This window comes from Crassostrea angulata, chromosome 1 (assembly GCF_025612915.1).
Source record: "Crassostrea angulata isolate pt1a10 chromosome 1, ASM2561291v2, whole genome shotgun sequence".
Lineage (NCBI taxonomy): Eukaryota > Metazoa > Mollusca > Bivalvia > Ostreida > Ostreidae > Magallana > Magallana angulata.
This window is the reverse complement of record NC_069111.1, coordinates 24,872,280-24,897,665: the sequence shown is the minus strand read 5'-3', so window position 1 is coordinate 24,897,665 and position 25,386 is coordinate 24,872,280. Positions and strand designations below refer to the sequence as shown.

General features: G+C 33.3%; 2 protein-coding genes across 5 annotated transcripts in view; one reads left to right on the top strand and one right to left on the bottom strand.

Moving 5' to 3' along the window:
• Positions 1–370: 370 nt before the first annotated feature.
• On the bottom strand, positions 371–19,811 carry LOC128180547 (uncharacterized). Of its 3 annotated transcripts, none has more exons than XM_052848673.1 (4): positions 19,712–19,811; positions 9,736–9,841; positions 9,492–9,602; positions 371–6,433 (listed from the first exon to the last, which is right to left on the bottom strand). In XM_052848673.1, exon 4 carries the CDS (start codon positions 6,417–6,419, stop codon positions 1,599–1,601), a length of 4,821 nt encoding a protein of 1,606 aa, XP_052704633.1. In that variant the 5' UTR covers positions 6,420–6,433; positions 9,492–9,602; positions 9,736–9,841; positions 19,712–19,811; the 3' UTR covers positions 371–1,598. The 3 variants fall into 3 exon arrangements, with proteins under 3 accessions (XP_052704633.1, XP_052704641.1, XP_052704627.1); XM_052848681.1 differs by having other exon boundaries at positions 9,492–9,552; XM_052848667.1 differs by lacking the exon at positions 9,492–9,602.
• Positions 19,812–19,847: 36 nt separating this feature from the next.
• Positions 19,848–25,386, top strand: part of LOC128174024 (kelch domain-containing protein 9-like) — a 37,219-nt gene continuing 31,680 nt past the window's right edge. The window contains exons 1-2 of one of the 2 annotated variants that reach the window (XM_052839679.1): positions 19,848–20,020; positions 20,285–20,404. In XM_052839679.1, coding sequence (XP_052695639.1) covers positions 20,299–20,404 — 106 coding nt within the window. In that variant the 5' untranslated portion in view covers positions 19,848–20,020; positions 20,285–20,298. Of the gene's footprint in view, positions 20,021–20,281; positions 20,405–25,386 lie in introns of both variants that reach the window. The other variant, XM_052839671.1, reaches the window with a different exon arrangement.

The window sequence follows — 25,386 nt, the reverse complement described above, 5'->3', positions numbered from 1 at the left end:
ACATTCATGAGTAGTTCAGGAAGATGATCAAAAGTTCCATGCCCGACAAAAAAATCATAATTCAGAGTTCACCCATCCCCCTCCCCAATTAAAAAAAGAGGTAAACTCTATAGCTATCAAGTGATTTGTATTTTTTGCCATTATATGAATATACCTAGTTTTCTGACATTGATCATTTGATCTCACCTCTCATCAATTAATACTGTTTTGTTTTTTTAAAAAGTTGTTGATCATCGTTTCTGCAATCTGCTAATGCATGCTGCTCATATTTATTTTTTTTTAAATAAACATTCATTCTCTGCTTTTTTGTGTCTATGGCTACAAAGATTGCTGAACTTGTCCTTTTTTGCAATAACATCCAATTCAAAAGCTGTTTTCCTTAAAATTTATTTTGATAAGGATGAGTACAAGCATGATCAAAACTTAATCAACATGATCACTGTATGTGTGTACATAGCAATACTCTAAATACAGAAAACATGACTAGAAAAATATTTCCATTATAAACTGTTTCCATTATAAAATGTTTTCATTATAAAATGTACCATCAAAACTTTAATAATCAGTACTGGTAACACATGATCAATCTTGCCTTTACTTTTTCCATGTGTACATGCTTACAGTCTAATAAGTTTCAGTTTTTCACAATAACCTTAACAAACATGTATATATATATGCATTTCATCTGTACATGATTTACTATAAAATAACAAAAGGTCCGGGGACGACATGACTTACCAAAGCAACAATGCCCAACTAACCCAACAGCCTATCCCCCAATCAATATTTAAATGTGAAAATTCTTTAAAAATCTAGTATTTAACATTTAAAAGCCTAACTTGAATAAATATTTTCCTTACAATTCTAATGGAAATCATAACTCTCCTCCACACAAGTTTGGTGGAAAAAATACAGTAAAAGAAATGCAAAACATTACATTCTTAAATAGCTAAATGATTTAATAACTTTACATTATAAAATCCTTGACACCCTCCTTCTTTTTAACAGAAAGACAGATGAACACCAAACAAAATGTGATCAGAAAAGCTTACTTGAGCTTTCAGTTTACATGAGCTTAAATCAGCCACACCATTTCAAATGACAAAATGGGGACCTCACAAATTTAAAGTCAAAAGGGTTTAAAAATACATGTAGCATTGGAATTTCATTAGTTATTTACAACAGTTTTTACTCATGTGACATTTTATAACTTTTTTCAAAAAATGAGTTGATACAAATCAATTCATATTTACATCTCCAAGATAGAAAAAAGCAATAGCAATGTTAAAATGAGATGCTTTCCCTACCTACAGTTCCTTTTAAGATTGGAATAGCTAACATATCATTTAGATACTGTTGTTTCATCAATATTTGTTGAATACCAATTTTCGTGGATTTCCTTATTACGTTTATTCACAAAATCTGTGCATTGAAGTGCAATTTCTACTAATATTTAGAATTGATAGGATCACTAGCCATGAATTTATGTATATTTGAAATTGTGATTTTCACTTTATTCACGAAAAGTGATGCCCACAAATATTAATAAAACCCAAGTATTTTGGCCTCATCACTATATTGTTATACATGTGTCTTCTTTATGGACATTGTTGATTATTCTGGGGCTTACAACCCTCTTCATTTTCTCCTATTCTCTTACTCTTCTCATCAAGCAGATCTACTTCACATTCAGCAGCTTGAGATGTTTCTGCCTTTTTCAAAGATTCAGACGGAGAATCATACTCAGCCATATGTTTTAAGGTTGTGTCAGTGTTCTTGCTTTTTGTGGTATTGGTATTGGAATTTATTTTTGAAGACTGCAGATCCTGTTTTAAACTTAATTCATCACTCAAACTTTCTTGAGTTTCTGTGTTACTGGAATGTTCCAACTCTGTAGTTTCCTTTACTTCAGTGTTATTCTCAGAACTGTTACCATCATCCTCAATGAGGTCCTCTACATCTTGTTCTAATTCACCAGACTCTTCCACTTCAGGAGTTTCTTGGGATGATGGCTCTGCTTTTGAATCCTGGTTTAGCCTGGCTGAACTTCGTACTTGAGTAATTTTCTTATCAGTGGGTGAAGGAGTCACTTTTTTGATGGGAGAACTCAGTCTTCTGATTCCCATCTTCTTTCCTCGCTGACGCACAGTGGCTCTTGCCTCCTCTAAAGCTGCGAACATGGTCTGAACCCTTGGTTCTAATCTTATCATTCCTCCTTCCTCTGATCTAGTTGGGGACCCCATCCGGTCATTGAAATCATTTTCATTGTCTGACACACTACACAAATTGTCATACAAGTCATCACTAACATTAGCACCATCATTGGCATTATAAGAACCATCCAAACTGGCTGATCTCTTCCTACCCAAAGGAACATATTTATTGGACTCCATCTTTTTCACTTTGTGCTCAACGGATTCTCCACTATCATTGCGCTTCCTTTTGCGTGATGATTTTTCTGATCTAAAACTTCTGATTGATGCAGTATCATCTTGTACTGTGGCTTCAACCGATGCTTTTTTGCCACTAGCTGAGCTTTGTTGTGAACAAGATGATGCTGTAGAATTAGGGTTCTTCAAAACTGAAGTATTGAGAAACTTGTGAATATTGCGAACATGGCGAAACATATTAAATTCAGTTGAAAATGTTATACCACAGTCAATACATTTCCTAACTTTCACATCTAGTCTAGGACACACACCAGTCACCTCAGTTTTTGTTTTTGGTGTTGAAACTGGTGTTGACCTGTTAGTGCTTTCTGGTGATTTCTTGATTGCAGGAGATTTTGAATTTGTAGTGATTTGTTTCTGTGAGCTTCGTCTAGTTGTTATAATTGATTTTGCTGGTTGACTGGAAGAAATAGTCTTCTGAGGAGATAATTTAGATCTCCTCAATTTGGTTTCCTTCTTGTATGAATTGATTCCTGCCATCTCACATTCAAGTCTCTGCTTTGTTCTTAAAGTTTGTTGCTTTTTCTGTAGTCTTTTCTCAGTCCCTTCCTTCTTTAAATCTTTGATCAGATTATTGATGTCTTTTCCAACTACTTTTTCCTTGTGGATTCTTTGTAAGTGGGAATTACACTCTGACCTATTAAAACTAGAAAATGGGCACATTTTGCATTTGTATCTCTTCCATCCAAGATGACGAACAATGTGTCTTCTTAAATTAGACATTGATTTTAATTGAATCCCACATTCCCTACATTGTTTGTTCTCTCTATCAAGCAAAGACTCAATGTTGCTCATGTCCAAACACACTGGTTTTGTGGACTGTTTGGATTTCATGACATACATACGCCGTGGATGTCTGTATTTTTCACTGAGGCGTTTCCGTGCTGTAGAGGTACTTCTCACAGTTATTGTACTAGACTTCACCTCTTCAGTTGGCTGCCCTGGCTTTTTCTTCACCCATATCTCTTGAATTTTTACTACACTGGCATTTGGGTTCTTCCATATCTTATTCTGAATGTTGGGTTGAATTGCTAAGTACACAACATTACCACTACTTTCGTCCTCTGACTTTCTGCCTTCAGTACTTGCAGTCTTCCTTCTAGTTTGAATGGTGGTCTTAGAATCTGTAGATGATTCTTCTGGCTGCCTTGTTGTTCGTTGCTTTTCATCTTTTTCCACAGCCAAGTTCCAGTCAGCCTTACTTCGCAATCTATGTCTTTTCTCATCGATTTCACGTGTATTATCCTTGTCCTTTGACTCACTTTCATTGACAAAACCAGCTATGTTCTTTCTATTAAGAGTCTCTGTTTCAAATTTCTCTTGCTTTAGTTTTGAATTCTTCTTAGCGGACTTTTCATCTTTGTTGTCAGCAATACTTTCCCTACTCTTAGGAGGAGTTACTTCACCAACTAATCTCTGAGATGATCTTCTTGTGTTGTGTTTAATTGTAGTGGTGCTTTTTTCACCATCCACCTCATCAAACTGACGGATTGAGATGACCTGTTTTCTGCGACTTCTAGAAGATACTTCGTCCTGTTCATTTTCAGTCCCCTCAATAATTCTAGCATTTAATATGCTCTCTTCTGATTGTTCATTTTCCAAGTTCTCATAGACCTTTCCTTGAATTGCAAAAATATGTTTGTTTGGACTCTGCATCTTCTGTCTCATTTCTACCAGAGATTCATCTTCTGTGCTGTTAGCTTTGGTGTCTGTGTTTACAACTTTTGAAGACAATGGACATCCATTTTTCTTTGAGACTTCTGGTGACGTACCAGCCTTTTTCTCCACACTGGTAGCTTTATCGAGATCTTTTTGTGCATTTTGAGTTGATAGTTTGTCTTCCACTTTATGATTAGGCTCCTTAAACTGTTTCGATTTTCTTGTGTGAATGATATGATCTTGACAAGATTCCCTCAATTTATTGCTACTTGTGGAAGGTAATCTCTGTCTTGGGTGCTCAATATTTCTACTTGAGTTGAAATCAGCACTAGAGTCTATTGATTTGCTGATTTTTTTCCTACTAGCATCCTTACTTTTTTCCTCTCTAGAATTCCTTGTCTCCACTGAGTTTTCACTCTCCAATGAGGAATCTCTCTCTCTTGTTTGTTTAGTTTTTGACCTTGTTCCCACCTTTTCAAATGCAAGAGTCGAAGTCTGTTCAGAAGGTTTCTTCTTAGGAGAGGACTCCTCGATCTCCATGGATGTCATCTCATCACTTCCTCTAGAAGAATCAGATCTCCTTGGAACTGTCTTCATTGCCGTCTTTCCACCGATAGTAGCAGATATCCTGATAGCTGTCTTTATTGATGTATTTTCTGGGCTTTCTAAACTTTTGGTAATATCTTTTACTCCTTTCTTGGGTGAAGATTTAGGACTAGATTCTGTGCTTGACTTTTTTGGACTTTCATATTGCACAGCTCGTCTTTTGTCCAAAAACCTGGTTCTCATGTAAGTTTCTTGGTTTGTTACATTTGCCTGGTATATTTGGATATTCTTCTGAGACTGTGTTATTGATGTGTCTGATTTTGTGACACTATTAGACATTTCGTTTTCTTTTGGTGAATTGTTAGAGCTGGTTGCCATCTCAGGTGGTAAATTCTTTTGATTAGTTCTAGTTCTTCTCTCATCATCTTGACTTGTTTGTTTATCTACAGCTTTGTGGTCCCCTAGTTTTACACTTTCTCGAATATCAATAGAAGGGTTCAGAGCTTTACAATGCTTTCTATGGGATGTGTAGGTCTCTTTTTTCCAAAACGCTTTTCCACAACCTTCACATTTAGTAATTTTTATTCTTTTACTTGACCGAGTTCTTTGTTTACTATCCAAGGTAACCATCTTTTGTGGATTAGATGGGGTAGTCTCCTCTTCGCTATTATCCTCAGTCTTATAACTCATGGACTTGATTTTACTCCTCAGCTTTTCAATATCTGAATCAGACTTATGATGACATGACTTTGTATGCTTTAAAATGTTATACAAGCGCCCAAACTTTTTCTCACAGAAAATACAAGGATAAACAGTCTTTTCACCCATGTGGAAAAACTTCATATGATTCCAAAGAGTTTTCTTCGAGCTCATGTGCCTTTTGCACACTAAACAGTCCAGTGTTTTAATGTGACACAACCCCTTTTTGCTGAGTTCACTAAGAAAAGAACGATTGACATTGCCCAGATTGCTTTGAACTGGACGCAGGTCCTCCATCAATTTTCTTGACTCACTTATTCTGCTACTGTCCCTTGGTCTGTATTCTGTTGTTGCTGTGTTTTCAGTCTTCTCCTCTGTAGTCTCTGTAGTCCGATTCTTGTTCTGAGAATCCCCTGGAACTGGTAAGGGTTTCTCAAGTATATTCCTTAACATACTTGATGGCGTTGATGCACTTGCTTTTTCTTCATCTGACTTCTCAATGTCACAGCTGTCATTGTCCTTGGTTTGGATTACACAGACAGTCACAGCATTGGGATTTGTAGCTATTGGAGTCATTGTAACTACACTTTTTTGAACATCAGCTTTCTGTCTCTCAATCTTCTCAGCAATGTTTGAGTACAGTTTAAATGCAGATGAAGAACCTTGAAAACTTCCATCAGCCAATCTTTCCAATGTTGACTTCTCTCGAGAAGCTATAGGTAAAGTCTCCTCAGGAGCCAAAGGTTCTACAGTGAGAGTTTCAGAAGACGTTGAATTATCCATCACTGTTGGAAGTTGGTCACTATAAATTTTGTCAGCATTCATTTCTAAGCAGTATACTCTCTTGTGGGCAACAAAGTTGGGAAAAGAACGGAAAAAATTTCTACAGATCTTGCATTCCATGATCAGATCACATTCGTTACGGAGGAGATTTCTGATTTCAGGGGTGCCATAATGGATGCCATTGATCACCTGATCAAGCATTGGTCGACCAAGGTCTATAGAGGTACTGATTACAGAAAAGTCAATGTTTGAGACACTCTCTTCCTCATCAGATGCAGCCATTTTTTATTTGTCAACTGAAAAATAAAGAAAGGAAAAAAGTTAGAATTTTTTTTGATACAGCAAGTTAAATATTGTTATTACCTAAGAGAAGAATATACATGTGTACAAGGTCAATAGGAATGAGACAATACAAAATTCCAAGGATATGAAATCTATCTTCATACATTTATTACCATTCAATAATTGTACTAGTGCATCAATAAAATACAATATTATACACATGATAAAGTTGTACTAAAAAATAATATCAAGACAAATTGATTTAAACTACAGCTTACTCCACTAATATTGAAATCGCTTATATTGAAATCACTTATTTTGAAATTCCCATTTTTTTGAAATAGAAACAATGAACATAACAGATGTTACACAATTTGGTAGTAATAAAATTATAACGCAAATTTAAAAAAAATTACAGTCAAAACTGCCGAAGTGGCCACTCCTATTAAGCAGTCACCTTTCGTATGCGGTCATTTTATTTCCTCCCGATGAAAAATCCTATATAATTGCCCTCTAAAGAGCGGTCACCTGTCTAACGCGGTCAGCAGTCATCGTATTTTGATCCGAAACTGTACAGTCGAATTGCATTAGGCGGCCATTTTGGCCGGTCACATGATTTACACCCGGGGATTTTAAACATGGCTTCCGTATTAAAAAATACAAAAATTGCATGTACAATGCATTGCTATGTATTTGTACTTATTTGTAAATATAATAGATACTATAGAAAACATTTAATCACTTGCTTTATCTATCATTTTGATTCATAATTGTTTTATTGTGATAATTATTTTAATAAGATATTTGATGTTGGCAAATTCTTAAGTCTCTATTCAAAGGTCACCTCTGTTAAAAGGTCACTTTGGGTGCCTCCCGCAGGTGACTGCTTAATACAAGTTTGACTGTATAGTAATGTCATCTTTCCAAAATTTTGCATACAAATAGATATACATTTACTTCTCATTCAAAAGTAAAACAAATAAGGGTCACATCTCAAAAATTTGAGCTATAGCATGAAATAAGCTAATTTTAGACCGAAATTGGAGTTAATATATTCTTAACTTCTATGAAAAATATGCTAAATATGCCAAAATATATCGATAGAAATATCAAAATATTGTCTAAATATGTTTTTTAGAACATCATGAATATACTGTAATACACAAACTATCTAGAAGTTTGGTCTGCGCTGAAAATTAGGAAGCTAAAGTAACAGTCTCTAAAACTAGTGAGTTATGAAAATTGTTAATTTCCTTCTTGAAAACCTTCCGCCACAAAATATAGTACCTTTCTAAACTCTGTAAAAATGTAATTTTTTAGAAACAATTTTATTCAGTAAAGTTTATTTGGCATTGTAAAATATAAATATTCTACTGGAATTAATATGTAATGCAAAATTTTCAGACCAGAGGTGACCCAAAATGGCCAAAATGGCTAGCCAAAACCTATGAAGCGAACCTAATTAATTTTTTTATTTGGGGGGGGGGGGGGGGGGGGGGGGGGAAGGGGAGGTAAGGGAAATAAATGTTTTGAAGAATACCTCTGAGAGGAAATAAATTGGTTAAAAGCATGTATATTTATAAGAGAAGAATAAATTCTGTTACCGGTAATTGTGTTATTTATTAATTTATTCATATTAATTAGATTTTGTTGTGACCATTATATGATAAATGTTTTGGACTGCTGAAAATTTGTTCGGTCCTATAAAATGTTTTAAATTGTCTGTCCAAATGTCCCGTGAAGATTTTTTTTTCACTGACTGATGTTACAGTGTCTTTGTGATAACAGTGCATGAACAAATCAAAGATATCTGTGAGCCAATGCTCACAAGCCAATACTCCCTAGGGATACGCTTGCTCTGCTGTTAATACATATATATAAAAAACAAGAATAGAATTCCTGGGTCCCCCGCTGGTCAAGCAGTATACTAGTATCGACCAAGGCAGATTTAGGAACTTGACCAAGGTATTAGTGGTATAAACATTTGGTATAAATTTCATGTAAATCCATCAAAATTTGTAGGCATGAGAGCGCTTACAAGATCAATTTTTGGATAAAACGGAGTCATTATTGTGGTCTAAGTCCCCTAACTCCAACAAAAAGTATCGACCAATGATGATTTTCGAACTTGACCAAAGTATTAGTGGTATAAACATTTGGTATAAATTTAATGAAAATCCGTCAAAATTTGTAGGCATGAGAGCGCTTACAAGATCAATTTTTGGATAAACGGAGTCATTATTGTGGTCAAAGTCCTATAACTCCAACAAAAAGTATCGACCAATGCTGATTTTCGAACTTGACCAAAGTATAGTGGTACATGTATAAACATTTGGTATAAATTTAATGAAAATCCGTCAAAATTTGTAGGCATGAGAGCGCTTACAAGGTCAATTTTTGGATAAAACGGAGTCATTATTGTGGTCAAAGTCCCATTACTCCAAGAAAAAGTATCGACTAATGCTGATTTTCGTACTTGACCAAGGTAATAGTGATATAAACATTTGGTATAAATTTAATTAAAATCCGTCACGGACGGACGCCCGGCATTTCTATGTCCCCGCTCCGCGTTGCGGCGGGGGACAATAAGCAAAATCGACATAGTTAACAGGAACTAGGAAGTTGACATTAAATTGTTCAAAAGTGATAAAAGAAATCTTTGATGAAAATTTGTACAAAAATTTAGGCTAAAAATAAACAAATTAAGTCATCATTAAACAGCAAGTTGAAATCTGATTGGTACATAAATGAATCCCACCAAATGACTGCAATTAATAGCTGCATAGAAAAATGCAATAGAAATTTGTTACGGACAGAAAGATATACAAGGGTAAAACAGCATACACCCCCCCCTCTCATTCGGAGCAGGGGTATTATAAGGAATCATTCTTTGAATATCATGAGGTCATAATTATTGTCTGGACATTATCAAATCTATCATACAGCCGTTAGAGCTACATTGGATTCTATTACGCCCAAAACCAATACATGTATTATCATCTCATAAAATGATTTCTTATTTTCTTAATTAAATCCAAGTTGATTAACAATCCAACATAAATCATTACTTACATTCTACCATAGTTGTCTAGACAAATACTGGTAGGTGACCACTGGGTTACTACTTGGGTACCTACAAGGTGACCTTGTTTAGGATATTGTCAGATTCCAACAGCAACATATCTGAGTATGGGGGCATAAAGAATCTCATTTTAATAAGAATGATACTATGACCTAGTTCTCAAAACTGTGTTCCTTTGTTACAATATTTAATGCACTAGTACTGAGTGACAGTGTAAGAACTTTGCAGACTTACTTCCAAGGATAACAAGTTCTCAGGCAAACAAGCATTGGCTGTATACAGAGAAACTTTATTCCATTGTGATGTGTTCTCCTGAATTTGCTCAGTCTATGGTCACATTCTTAAACAGAAAAAAACTTTCCATAAGTATCTTGTTTTCATTGAAACATTGACAACTATGATTAAGTTACATTCAACATACCAGTAAATTATTCAAACTATGAATTTGAATTTTACTACTTCACCAAGTGACAATCAAATCAATTTCATTTTTAAAGTTTGACAGTGGTACTTTCATGAAATATGCATATCATAATACAACTTATATTAAAGAATAGCCAATAATACACAAACAAACACAAATATTACATTTGATCGTGAATTAGTGAAAAACAGCTATGGTCTTAGAATTTGCAATTCATAACATGCTGTGGACCCTCTAACACAACCTAATAAAGTCTTTAAGTTTGGCATAAGCATCAGAAAAGTCCTTGATTAATTGAAAACTAGAAATTGTTTAAAAGGTACTGGTATTTATTTAAGTGTGTTCTTCCAATTTTTGCATTTCACTTTCTTTATGGAAATTCAAATAATATTGAAAATATATCTCTCTGACAGAATTAATGTGATGTGATCTTTTCATCTCAAAAATGTTTATAAAAGAAAATTAAAGAGTCTTCAGCAATATTTGTGAAATTGCAGAAAGAATCCAGTTCCAAAGTCTGTCTCAAGTTATTGCTTACATTACCACCAATTTAATGATTTTGATAAAAAAAATACACATACTTCTGACACAAAGAAATATGATTGTCAATGAAATTGATGAAGGAAAATTCCAACATGGATGCATCTCTTAATTTTTACCAGCAGAAATTCAAACAGGTGTAAAAAGATTTCTTATGGAATTTTATCTGTCATTGGGAAGTCTGACATCTTTTAACCTTCAGAAGTCACTCAAAAGAAATTGTGAAAGGAGTCCCAAGTTTCTGATTGGATAAAAGATGTCAGATTTCACATTTCAAATCCTCACAAGAAATGTATGCAGCAGTATTTTCGTTCCTGTAAATTTCTCTGGGTATAAAGAGCACTGTGTAGAAACGGACTAGGGTAACGCACTTTACCCTAGTCCAAGATAGCCATAGGGAAGCACGCTTTGATCATTTTACACAAAATTTACGCATTTGTCGGGGTAGTATGACGAAATAAATACACTAATTTTCACAATTTGAAGTGTATAATTGTAAAAATTGCAAAACATTTGCAGAATCTTTCCTTACTAAAGCGAAAAAGCAGGGAAAATTTTAGGCTATGATTAAGGTAAAGCAAGTTCATGACTAGGGTATAGATTTTTTAAACTTTAAACATGATTAAGGTAATGCTTTATGAAATTTCTTATAGAGAGCATAAATGTCTTCTGAGATACTTTTCTGGGTCTATCTTAAGGGGCTATTTTTGTAGATTAGAAATGCACTCTTCTAACAAATCTATAACCCACTGCATAAAACACCACAACACTGAAAAATACACGATTTAATAAATAAATAAATCCGTCAACATGTTTTATACAGTTAACAAATTATGACTTCCAAAGGCAATTCAAATCAACTATAAGTGACACTGTAATATTGTAAAACGCATGATTGGGTACAGTTATTATACATAACCTCGGACATTGGCTAACTGACAGAACCTGTTTATCAAATTTTGGGTATTTGATTTCATTGGCTTTAATTGATTTTAAAGCTGTAAAGTACAATTTTGAATGATATAAAATTCAACAACAACAGAAAATTAATGAAAAATATCCTGTTCATATTCTATGAAATGCGAGAGAAGAAAAAAAATGATTATTTACATGTAATTATTTACTCTTATCAACACTCTCTACGTAAAATAACAAGATGATTAATTACAATGATTACAATAAATTTGTCCCAGCAATTAAGCTAGAAAATATATGCCGTTATACAGCTAGATGTTGGGTCTGAAATCTAACTCATTTATTTTGTTCTTTCCATAACAATGTTTAGAATTTAAAAAAGAGGCCCATGGGCCACATTGCTCACCTGAGCAACAATAGGTATGGTAAAATCAGCTTAATGGAGTCATGATACAAACTATCTTGACAATGTAGTACAATAAATGTAGATCCTGTATAAATAAAAGTCCATTTTTTTTTAATCCTAGATATTTTCATGTTTATAATCAAGTCCCTTTTCTAACAGGATGATATTATAGTCATATCACATGTTGAGCATTGCAGTTCTCAAAAAATTCCTAAACAATTGCTTATATATGGAATATAAACCTACATACAACCCAGAACCCCTTGTGTGGCCCAAGAATCGTTCAAGAATCGGGGCAAAGTCTAAATAATTTGAAAGAATCAGCAATATGTCAAAATGTTTTGCATTTAAGCAAAACCATATATCATTACATTTCTTTATTTATTTGTAAAATTGGAATCTTAAAATGGCCCCATGTTCCCTACTCCTCAAGATTTTGATTGAAAGAATTTAAATTTACATTATCTGAGGTTGCTTTCAGTAAAGTTACATCTTTTCTAAGCAAGTGGTTTTTAGAAAAAGATAATCACAGATTACAAAGCTCACCAAGACGAGGCATCACCCTTATGAGACATCACCTTTATGAGATCACCTTTATCATATTGTATGAAAATCATACTTTATGATCTTGGATATTTATCGATTCTGTTTTGATACAATATCATATATCATCTGTTAAAAAATTGTATGATAATCATATGTTCATATGCTAATCAACATTAAATATCATACTTAAAATATATATCATATAATACAATAAAATACCATAAAAAACAATGATGAGATATAATATTGTAACATATGATATGACATTGTAGTGTGTTATACATTATTGTATTTGATCACATAATACAATATCATAATATAAAACACAATATAGTATTATATAATACAATATCATATTACATAATACATCATAACATTGAAACATATGATATTATACTGTATAATGTAGCATGATATTGTATTGTATGATACTGCATCATATTTGATACATATTATGATATTGTATCATATGATACAATATAATTTGATACAACATTGTATCATATCAAATGATACAATATCATGTAAAATATTATAAAATACAATCAATTTTATGTGATATGATAATATATCATATAAACTAATATCATATTATACCATATATGATATTATGTATGATATGATCTAATATATTATTACAATATCAGATAATACAATTTCATATGATGTAATTCTATATTACAGAAACCAATATCATATTATACAATATTGTATGATACATTATTATAGAATATACAATATTGTATCATAGGATATATATTACATATTGCAATATTATATGTAATAGTATCATGTGATAAAATAAATTAATAATACAATATAATATTATTACACAATATTATATCAAAAATTACAATAATATACATATCAATATCAAGATACAATATCATATCATAAAATATCAAAAAATTGATACAATATTATATTGTATCATACAACTTTTAACAATTAACATATGATATTATATTGTATCATATTAAACAACAGTGTTTCATATCATACAATACTATATCATAGGAATCATGTTATATCATTTAATAACAACCACATCTATTTATCAAGCAGGTTTGAGTGAAGTAGGAGATTTCTTTAGCATCCTTGATAATGGAGATCAGGCTCTGCATCTGAAGCAACCTCTGTGTTTAATCTATAATATAGTTTAATCAACTATGCAAGCTATCATCTACAAAACATGTGACCTGTTCCAAAAAAACTAAACCTTAATCCAGCATCTGAAACCTATGGCTCAGATTCAGCACTCAAGCCTGTCAGGTGCATCAGTATCATAAGACGCACCATCCATACAAGTTTGGTGAAGTTAGGACCAGTAGTAACTAGGTAAGATATAATCATCAGAGGAAAGATCGGTCTTTCATTTTCTATATTTGCCTTCCCATAAGGATGCTTTGTGCCAAATTTGGTTGAAATTGGCCAAGCAGTTTTAGAGAAGAAGTTCAAAATGTAAAAAGTTTACAGACGGACGACGGACAAAATGTGATCAGGATAGCTCACTTGAGCTTTAGCTCAGGTGAGCTTAAAACTTTAACCTGCTCCAAAAACCTTAACCTCCTCATGCATCTGAAATTTAGGACCCAGATTCAGCATCCATGTCTTTCAAGTCCACAATTAGGTCCAGATGCATCATCCATGCAAGTTTAATGAAGATAATACTAGTAATAGCTTAGATACCGGACTTGCAACAAAAACTCTAAACAGGTCCAGACGCCGATGCCGACACGGGGGGTATAGCATAAGCTCCCCATGTCTTTGTCTTACTGAGCTAAAAATTAACGTATTTACACCACCCAGCAAAATTTACAACAAGTCACCTCTAAAACATCTGTGAAAAAATTTTCAATAGCGGTTTGCAAACTGATTAGCGTCGGGCAAAGCGTACAGCGTTTTGAGAAAACTGTTAAGCCCTTGAATTGGTTGAACCGCCATTTAGCAAGCCTGTGGTTCCAAAGAAGAAGTCGAAAATATAAAAAGTTTACAGACAGACGGGTGGAGAACGCCGGACAAAAAGTGATCAGAAAAGCTCACTTAAGTTTTCAGCTCAGGTGAGCTTAAAATTAACTCATTAAATAGGGTCATGCAATCGCTCGATTATTCAAAATTCAAATTATGCACAGCCAAAAAAAATTTTGAAATCAATGATTAAGACAACCTATATTACGTTTGAATACGTTCCACATGCACTGCAAATTTTATTCTATAAAGTTGGGTTTTTTTTCTTCACGTCATTGTTAAACAAATGCGCTGTGGGAAAAAGAATAACGCCATTCAATGCAAATGATGTTCTTGCGCAATACTTTATGCATAAATTGCTTATTTCTTACTGTTCATTATGTTAAAAATATTTTGACAAGCAATTTGAAAATTTATTCCAATCTCTGTAATCTATCGAGGACATAACAGAAAATCCTGAGATTTCAGTCTCAATTGTGCATCCTATACCTTAAAAAAAATATCAAGTTCAATCGGTGTCAGTAGCAGTGATGGATGTCAAAACAAGAGGCCCATGATGCCACATCGCTCACCTGAGCAACAATGGCTTTATATGGGTGTTCAAAGAATATTGTGCCATAAACAAAAAAAAGAATACCATAAAATAAACTGTATCCAAACTTTACATTTATTTTCCTACACTTAATCTATGACATTATACCCTTATGAAATACCATTTTTACCAAAAATAAGATCCTATGCAAGATAGAAAACAAAATTTTGGTAGGGGTACACTATTAACTTCCATTCTCTTTATTTTAGTTCTGCCCCCTCACTTTATAAAACGATCAAATTATATGAGAATATGCACATAGGTACATATTCATCTTCAACTACATTAAACTAGCTAGTTATTGCATTTTATTAAAAAACATTCCTATATGTGAAAGAGGAAAATTGTACCTCAAGGTGCTCAAATTAAAAACATTAAAATATTTAATTGGTCTTCCATATTTTAAACGATTGTTGTTTACCAGGCGTGAACTTGTGCTACATTTTATAACCTTACTCACTTGATCGATGAATACACTCTAATGAAAAATGTTGTCATGTAATATGTTAAAAAGCTATTACATGTATAATCAATGCATAGGCGTCGGAACGGGGTGGAGGGGTAGGGGTGCCCCCCCCCCCCACCACTTTTTTTTTTGCAAAGTTTGACATAGCCATACTCAAAATCTTTTTTTTTGCTAGTCAAGATTTCTGATAAGGTCTACCCCCACCCCCCACCCTCAATGAGCCTCAGACTGCAATGTATTGACAGGCATATCGCTCTATTTTACTAAGGCCCACACTTTATTTTCATCTTTATTCAAGATCAACATTAAAAAATGGCTACAAATCAAGATGATTTTCCGCTGTAATTTTTTCTTAAGAATAGCGATAATAGATTTATCCCTGTAACAGTAATGTTTTAAACTGTTTTAAAGAGGTCGTTTTAATTTAATTGTGTCTGCAAAACCATCAAAGTTGGTGTAGATTTATCGTATAAGAAAATGGCCCCAAAAAGTTGTTATAGCATATCATCCTTTTAATTTTTCTGTACAAGTATTTAACGTTTAGTGAGACATTTCTAGTGATAAATCAAAATTTCAGCGTCAATCGTAGAATTTTAAGTAAGATACAGAACTCACAATTCTGCTTCGTTTGAGTCAATTTTTTGTTCACAATAGTTAATTACATTCAACTTAAGATTTTTAAACTTAGTATTTCCTATTCAGAATGAACAAAAGCATGGCCTCAGTTCTGGGAGCAAAGCTCTGTATCTTGCTTATAATTTGAAAATTGACTCAGCTGAAAATGATTAGTAAAGAGAAAATTGTAAATAAACAATTAAAACAGAAGAAACATGTACTAAAACAAAGAAAGAGCACAATTTATTTTTCATAATATACATATACCTATATATTTCTAGCAGCAAAAACAATCTCCGTTTAGACTGAAAATGCAGAGCATCTTAACAAAACACGTTGCATTATAATCAACCATAACGTAGAGATCGTACCGAATTACCAATAAAATGTATAGCATTTATAATATGATATGCTGTTAAATCATCAGATTATGCTAATTTTGCGCAGGTAAACTATTAACTGTCTGATTTACAGAAGTCTTTATTTGATTCGATACATAAAAATCCCAAAATACAGGCAATATTTCCTCTCAAGTTAAAAAGCATAAACAAAATTCAAAACAACTTAAAACCACAGTCATGAGTGAAAAAATCAACGCATTGAAAGATTGAATCTCAATTGACTTCACGAAATTGGCACAAATATATTTAGCACGTTTCAAGTATTCCTTCGCATGTAAACTGTTGCACATCAAGCAAATACATCTTTGTCAGTTTGACCCGTTTGCCATGCGTCAACATTCAAACTTGGCTGCCTTACACAATGAACTTTTGTTTTCGATATGGAATACCGAACCCGAAGTTATAAACTGATTGACAGCGATAATCTCTTTATTTTTAATTTCGTTAATTACTCAAAATTGAAACAGAGTTCGCCAATAATTTTTGCAATTTATGTTTTCCTTTCCATAAGGATTATTTTTGCAAAATTACCTTGAATTTGACTCAATAGTTCTTGAGAAGATGATTTTTTAAAATGCACCCCCCTTTTTCTACAGTTTCAAGGTTTTCTCCGTTTTAAATAAAGACCTGTCTTTCATTTCTGCAATTTATAATCACCTTTCTATAGGGATGCTTTGTGCCAAATTTGGTTGAAATTGGCGAAGTGGTTTTAGAGAAGAAGTTTAAAATGTGAAAAGTTTACAGACAGACGGAAGGACAGGCGGACAAAAGGTGATCAGAAAAGCTCACTTGAGCTTAAAAGTCTATTTCAACATTACAAATTGTTTAAAGCAGTTACAAAGTCAAACTATAAAATATTTTAATGTTAAAGGCCGGGGTCGACCTAGATTTTCTGCCACCTGGTAGACAATTAAGCCTATAAGGGCAAAAAGGCGGGGCTACCTCCATCACTGTCGGTGATGCTGATAAGAGTAAACATTGCATGTGGCTCAGTCCGCTTTGTTTATATACTGGGGAAAACCCAATCTATTAAGAGGGGCTGTATAAATTTTCATATAAAGGGATTTTGATCAGTTTATAATTTTATTTATGTTGTTTTGTAACATATATGTGTGAAGATGATAAAATTTCAATACTGATATATGGCATCCCTGAAACAATAATGGTTTCAGGCATGAAACTTGATCCAAGTAACATTTAGCAGTTCCCCCACTTACAAAGAATAATCAGAGGTTCTCTAGGGATATTTTTCATTCAACTGATTAAAATCCCAGTAGATTGTCATTACGATGTGAGAAGAAAATATGAACACTAATTATATAACAGCTGGTTGTTGAGAACTCAAATACAATGTTTATAAAACTTTCATTTGCTTTTACAAGCAAACATATATTCATATACCCCTTATTTACCCCATATTAATCATCCTCTGGTGGGAACTAGAGTGAAATTGGAGGGAAATGGAAGGACATCACAATAAGCAGGGAGAAATGAATATTCCAGCTTTGGAAGTAACTAAATGTCGTGGAGAAACTTTTTTTAGCTTTTGACACACTGAGTTGGGATTTTGATGAAGTTCCCGTTGAGAAAAACAGTAAAGGGTTTATTACAAAGTTCTTATGACAGTGACCCACATTTTGATGACTTTGTGATAAGTCAGGTTCGGGAGACTGAAGATTGAAGAATGTCAGCATTGCTTGTGTTATTTCGTACATCACATACAAAACTATGGTGGCTAGTGGAATGTGCAGATCGAGTAAAGTAGCTTATACCATTGGAAGGACAGAAGCTTGATTTAAATTTCGACACAGAGATATCAAACATAAAATAGGAAGTTTTGCATATGAATTTACTCGCATTTTTTACAATTTATCTACCAAAGATGGGACATTATGCGTCTTTATTGCGGACTCATGAAGATTCTTATGTGGAACTAAAAGTAATGTGATAATTTTAACTTAAGGTTTTTAATAAATTTCAATAATTATCACACCAACAGTGTTATTCATGTGATGGATTAATTTTTAATCAATGCCAAGGTAAAAGATTTTTGCAGGTTCATTTCTCATGCTGTGATGAGTAATCTACAGAGCACATGGCTACAGCCACTTCCTGTGTAAACAAAACATTGGTAATCTCCGCCTCCAATGTCAATCACTAGTTTAGAATTCAAAATTTTGAGCTGCTTCAGAACTTTATAAGATGAATACTCTTTTAATAATTTTTTGTTTGTAAAAACTTTGACGTCAATTGATAGCTGCCTTGGTAGCTACTTCCACACCAGAAATTAGAATTTTTTATTCATGAATAATGCTATTAATTTGAAAATATTCTCTCTGAACTGAAAGCTGCAAAGAAAATTGAATTTCCCATTCATTTTGTGATTGGCTGCTATTTATACCTGGGCCCAGGCCTTTAAACAAGTAACTTTACCCTAATCACAACAATACTTTACCGTAATCGCAAAATATCGCTTCTTCAACTTTACCCCAGCTTGGAGGAAATCTTCGGCTCACGTTATTTCTATAAATACGAGCAATTTAAGACAGATTTACAAGTGGACATTGAAAACTAACACTGCCCAACATATGCTGTGCAATAGTTTTTAGAATCAACCATGGAAAAGGTGAAAACTTGTGCGAAAAAATTTGAAGCGCGCTTCCCTTTCGCCATATTGGACTAGGGTAGAAGTGCGTTACCATAGTCCATTTCTACCCAGTGAAGACGAAATGTATGAAAGAAAAAATCTCATAAGGTTTGCCATCTATTGATTTCAATTATTTCCCTGACAGATACTCTATGTGTATTTATTAAGAAATCACCAAAAAGTTATGGAAATGATAACCCGTGACAGGTTTAGATGTAGTCAAAAGAAGGAAGCTTTATGGGGGGTCTAGTTCATTCATTACAAGGCAAGTTACTCTGTGACTAGAAATTCTATATGCACTGGTTTCATTTTTTTGTGAGTTGTAAATGTTTACACGTTAATAATGAATGCAGGCAGTGAAGTGATGTAAATATTGACCAACATGGTCAATTGCATGCATGTTAACTTACTCTTAAAAAATATGTAAATCTATTCTTAAAAGAACTTTCCCATGTTTCATTTCTTGTGACAATATATTAAAACTTGAGAAAATAATCTAAATGAAAAAAAAAATGAAACAGACGTGAAGTAAGGAGGATCTCCCATAAGAAAAAGCATGCCACTGGCAAGAGAGGTACCAACACAATTTCACAAAAATACCAGTTCGATTATTGTAAAAATCAGACGCAGGATAAATATGATGATTAGAACTATAAAACCATCAATGCACAAGATAGATATGTGACAAACCATTTTTGCCGTAGGATCGATTTCTTAGGTATTATATACTATTTTCAGTATGGTCGGTGCAGTCCTCTGCAAACTCGAGATGGAGGAAACCATGCGCGCGCAAGAAACATCCGGGAAATCACGCGCCCTTCGATTTTCTAACATGGCGGTGTAAACAAAAAACATGTGGGCTCCCATAAAACGTGTTTATTGTGAAAAATGAATATGTTGAGAAGAGACCTAAGTGTCAGGAAAGTCAGCATTCAGGAGGCAATATCTTGCTGGTGTAATTTCTAAATTATACGACCAAGACTATCAGCGACTTTCTCGGTAGGAAAAATTGACCAAAAACAAACTGCAAATTTTGAGGGGACGTATATACTATTCAAATAAGTAGATCATCTACATGTATATACGTCCCTGAACAATCTAAAATGCATAACCTATTTTTACGAATTATGTCCATATTTGATTTGTAAAGAAATGATTAAGTAGTAAATATTGGAGCTGCAATGTTCAGTATTTGCCTTTAATTGAGACTTAAAAGACATTTATAAATATTATTGTTTCTTAACTGTATTTATATATTAGCAGGTGGCTCAATATAGATGATGTCCGGAGGCAGTAATAAAGCTAAGGATGACCTGTTGGTAGATTGGGAAATATTTTGTCCTATAGGTCCAAAACTGGCTTTCCATGTGGCATGTGTGATAGGTAATACTAAAAATTTATCTAGTTTTTTATTTGAATGCGGGATGGTTCGCACCTATTCTATTTCGCGCTGAGATGATTAGCACCTCGATGTTCGAACCTTCCTCGGAGCGAAACATCTCACTGTATTAAGATATTTTTCTCGAGTTATCATTGCTCTGAAATTAATTATAACCTACATGTATATACGAATTGAAATAAGTTATTACAGACCCTGAAACGTACTACTACACCACACGCTCGCTGCACGCTCGCTACACGCTCGCTAAACGGTTCACACGAAACGCTGAACGGTTTACACGAAACGCTGCACGCTTTGCCCGAAACGCTAAACGATTTACACGAAACGCTGAACGGTTTACACGAAACGATTCTCGCACGAAACGATTTGCTCGCTTTTCACACGCTTTGGACACGCTTTTGTCCTGATCGATTCGGGTCCTCTCGGATTTTACCCTTACTCTGTTAGTAGGAATTAATTTTAAGAAAACACGAAATAATTGAAATACTGATATTAGAAACATATATGTACATAAGTATTGAATTGATTAATTAAATTAATTTGGTACTTATATTTAAAGCAAAAAATTATTTATTCACAGAACTAGTCAAAAATATTACTTCTATAAAAATATTTATTGCTCAAAAGAAATATCCATGATTCTTGTTAGTCCTGTAAATAATAAAAATTCCATAGAAAAAAGTTACCGTAACACAATATTCAATTTCAAAAATAAAATCCGTATGATAACAAACTGAAATCGGTTTTTCAGTATTCGGCAGGATTTGTTTTTTCTTCTCACATTAATATTTTTCTTGGTTTCAGAGAATACGATGTAAAAATACTAACTGTAAATAAACCTGTTATTATTTACATTGATAGTTTTGAAAGTTATGTAAAATAAAATTAGTCACATAAGTTAGAAAAATGCTATAAAACAACCAACTAATTTTTTTTATGTCGAATCATTCGCGTAAATAAATGTTCCGTACATAATATCACAGAGAAAAATCAATGGATTAAACAATAAAGAAAGTTGTCATTACTATTTTGGATTTCGGAAAGAACAAAAAATAAATTTTTTTTTTAGATTTGTGTCTCAATATTCGTATACATAACCGGCGCCCTGCACAACGGCGTACAATATATCTATCATAAATTAATCTATTTGAATTAAGTACCATGCATATAGATTCCCATAATAATTAATTGCATGTGTACATTTTAGGAAAATTTCAGTGTGTAAATTACTTGTTGTTTTCCGGTATCAGTGTTTAAATAATTAAAATAATAACTTGTAGAAATATTTTTAATCGGGATTCAGAAGAATTTACTTCCCGCATTTCATAGAAATGAACAGTATATTTTCTTTCTATGTTTACATTTAACTTTGTTCAAATTAATGTTAAATAATCTATCATTGAAATTGTGTGCATCATCAAATACTGATTCCGACTACCTTGAAGTCATTAAATTTCTATTGGCTATTGACAAAAAAAGAGACGCGTGACCATCCAATGAAAACGAATACACAGAGTTTGATTGACAGGTTCAGCCAGGTGCAGTCTTACCCGATGTCCGAGGTTATGTGTACTGGTTGTACACAGCCTAATAGTCTCAGTAACTAGTCTTCTTTCAATACGTGTACTTTTCTTTTGTTTGTTAAAAATTAATTCAAGTTTGTAAAAAGATAAGTATATTATTTCTTATAGATTTATTTCACGAGAATAACTCATAGGAGTTTTGCCAATCAGTTTAAAGTAATGTTTAACACGAGCGCTATTTTGAAACAATTAAATTGTCAGAGAGTTCCGAATGAAATCTGATGAACGTTTCACACGGTTCTCGCACGCTTTGCTCGAAACGATTTACACGCTTTGCCCGAAACGCTGCACGCTTTGCCCGAAACGCTAAACGGTTTACACGAAACGCTTCACGATTCACACGAAACGCTAAACGGTTTACACGAAACGCTAAACGGTTTACACGAAACGTTTTTCGCACGAAAGTCGCACGCTTTTTTGGTGTAGTAGTACGTTTCAGGGTCTGTAAAATACATTGAAACAGTGTTTGCATTTATATATGCGACGCTGGTATAACATTTTTTTCGTTTTCGTTGGTTTTTAATGAGGCCTTATAGGTTCAGAACAAGAGGTATTATTGTGTTGTGATAACAATTATAGCATGTCTTTTACTTGAGATTTACCTGTATTTTTATGAAAAATTAGGGGTGTTATTGCAGGTAATTAAGTACATGTACCACAGATCTAGGGGTGGGAATAATTTAATGACATAACGTTTCTGCTTTAAACTTTACATCATCGCCTCTGCATTCATTCAACTACCATTTTTGTACTATACTCTTGAATAAAAGTAATGTGTGATATTGTTTGATAATTTTCATTCCAATATATTTATGAATTAAAAATTACGTCATTGGAGAATGGCATACAAATCACTGAAAATAAACACAAAAATAACACATATATAGCAGAGTTCTTGAAATCTTTCGGTCCTGTCGGCAAGACCGATTAAAATAACCAAGGACCAATTACTTGAGGTTGCCTGTCAGTCCAAATGACCGGTAAAAGTTGACAGGGGAACTTTCGAAAACAAGACTAAATTTCATACAAAAGCAACGAAGTTGATGCAAACTATTCTGGGTAATCACTGAGGAGATTCGAATGCATACGATAAATCAAGAGGATTTTTTCGTGGATTTTTGGCTCTCTCTAGACTGATCATACGTTTTCAGAACATTTCAGTACTAATGAATATAATTTACGTCACTTAAATGTAAACTTCCAATGCTTTCGATAAGTTTGGCGAGTGTTTAGTACATATTGACACTGCGGGTTTATAATGCAACTAACAGATGTATAGTAATGCGATAGGAATAAGGCTTTCGATCATTTTCCAACAAAGATATACTAGTCAGAAATCACTTGGAGAAATTGGAGAACTTGTTTAAAACATAGCATGAACCGATGGCCCCCTATAAATCCAAGATGGCAAGTGTCGTCTTTTTTACGTTTTTTATGTATATAAATACACTTTTTACACATTGAAACAGGGTTTTAAGTTAATGTTTTCATTGTAATACACAGAAATACACACAAAAATACTAATTTTAATCATTTATGTCTTCGGGAGCAAATAATAAGAACTCCACTATCCGACAACTAAGTCGATCCTGTGGCATGATGTGTGCAGAAAGAAAAAGAGAACGAGAAAGAAAGATAAAAAAGGAAAGTTGATGAGAGAGAGGGAAGGAAGTAAAAATTAATGAAGTGATAAATACGAATGTGAACGTGAGAAGCCAAAATGTGAAATTTAATAGCCTAGGAATCATATCAGGAAAAATTGAGAGAAATTGAGAGGCTTGTAAGTTAAGAACAAAATAAATTGATAATAAAATTCAAATATAGTTTTTCATCTTTCTATTAAAATATTTTGGACTGATAGAAATTTGTCCGGACTGACAAACTTCAGATGGTAGTCAGTCCAAATGACTGACAGCAGAAAAAAGAACTCTGTATATAGTTTTATATGCAGAATCCTTACTCCTAGTATAAGGAATAATCTGAGATAAATATTCAGACCCACTCATTTGGATCTTGTATATAGTGGTAAGTTTAGAAGAAATTCATAAATTATCTTTTAAAACAACTTGCAATCGATTTTTCTATAATTACGTATATGCAAAATAATACTATTTTTATAGTTGCGGTTGTAGTATTCTTCACTATAGTCTGTCCCAAGATATTTATGCTGCATATTTGAACGATTTTTAATAAAAATACACATACCTGTGACTGAAGTGCAATTAAAATCGATGAAAGGGAAAATTCCCAAGATAACTTCATTCACACATTATCATTTTTCCCTCGTAAAAATTCACAGGAACGAAAAGAGATTTCCTACGGAGATTTATAATGGGGAATGTTGACATCTTTTCTCCATTCGGAAATACTCGGGACCCCTCGCGCAATTTTTCAACGTTATCATCCGGGCGTCTTCATCTCCTTGGCAATGGAAAAACCTGGTAGACTTTTTATTTTTAGCCGTGTACTGATACCCGACAAGCTAGAGGGGGCGTTTCAAAGGGGAAATCTTGGGATTTTTTCATACTATTGAATGAACATCGTCTGAACCAAGAGGTATTTATAAATATTGAATAATTTAAGAAAATATGCGGCAAAAATATCTTGGGACAGACTATAGTGAATGTTAGTCATTTAAGATTAAATTGCCAAATAAATTTAAATACTAACCTTAATTATCACTTGTCTTACCATTATTTGCTCACGTCTCCGAATTTAGATGGTGTTGTCCAAGCTATTGGTAATTGATAATTCATAATGACTTACTTGGTTGTGCAAATAATTATATGAACTAATTATGGTCTTCCAATAATCACAGGTATTACTGTATTACTAATCATAACATTAATCGTTTAATAGAATATATTGTGCCATGTGCAGGCACTTCAATAATGCTTTAAATGAAAAAAAAACCTTCAGTTAAGTATTTTTATCAGGTCAGCTGAGTAAACTCAGGTGACCTATTGCTATCCGTTTTCGTCCGTCGACATGCGTCATGCAACTCGCTTCGTAATTAGTAATTAGCTCTATCAACTAAAATATAAGACTTTTCAGGGTTTGACGTTAAGTTTTTTAACTACTAGACCAGTCGGGCTACCTCAGCAGTTTTTCACTAGCCCTGACCCTTTTTTAACTAGCCCTGACCTATTTTGACCAAAATAAACTAAAAGTAATGACAAACATAAATATTAAAGACCTGTTTCTGTGAAATTGTATTGGTTTACCAATAATGAATCATTCAAACACTTTAAGATTTTATTTATTCAAACTACTAATAATGATTCAAGTATTCAATGGTTGACCAGGGACCAACAAAACTAGGGATACTTTACTTCTCCCTAATTAATTAACAGAGAAATATGGAGAAGTTTGAGAAATCG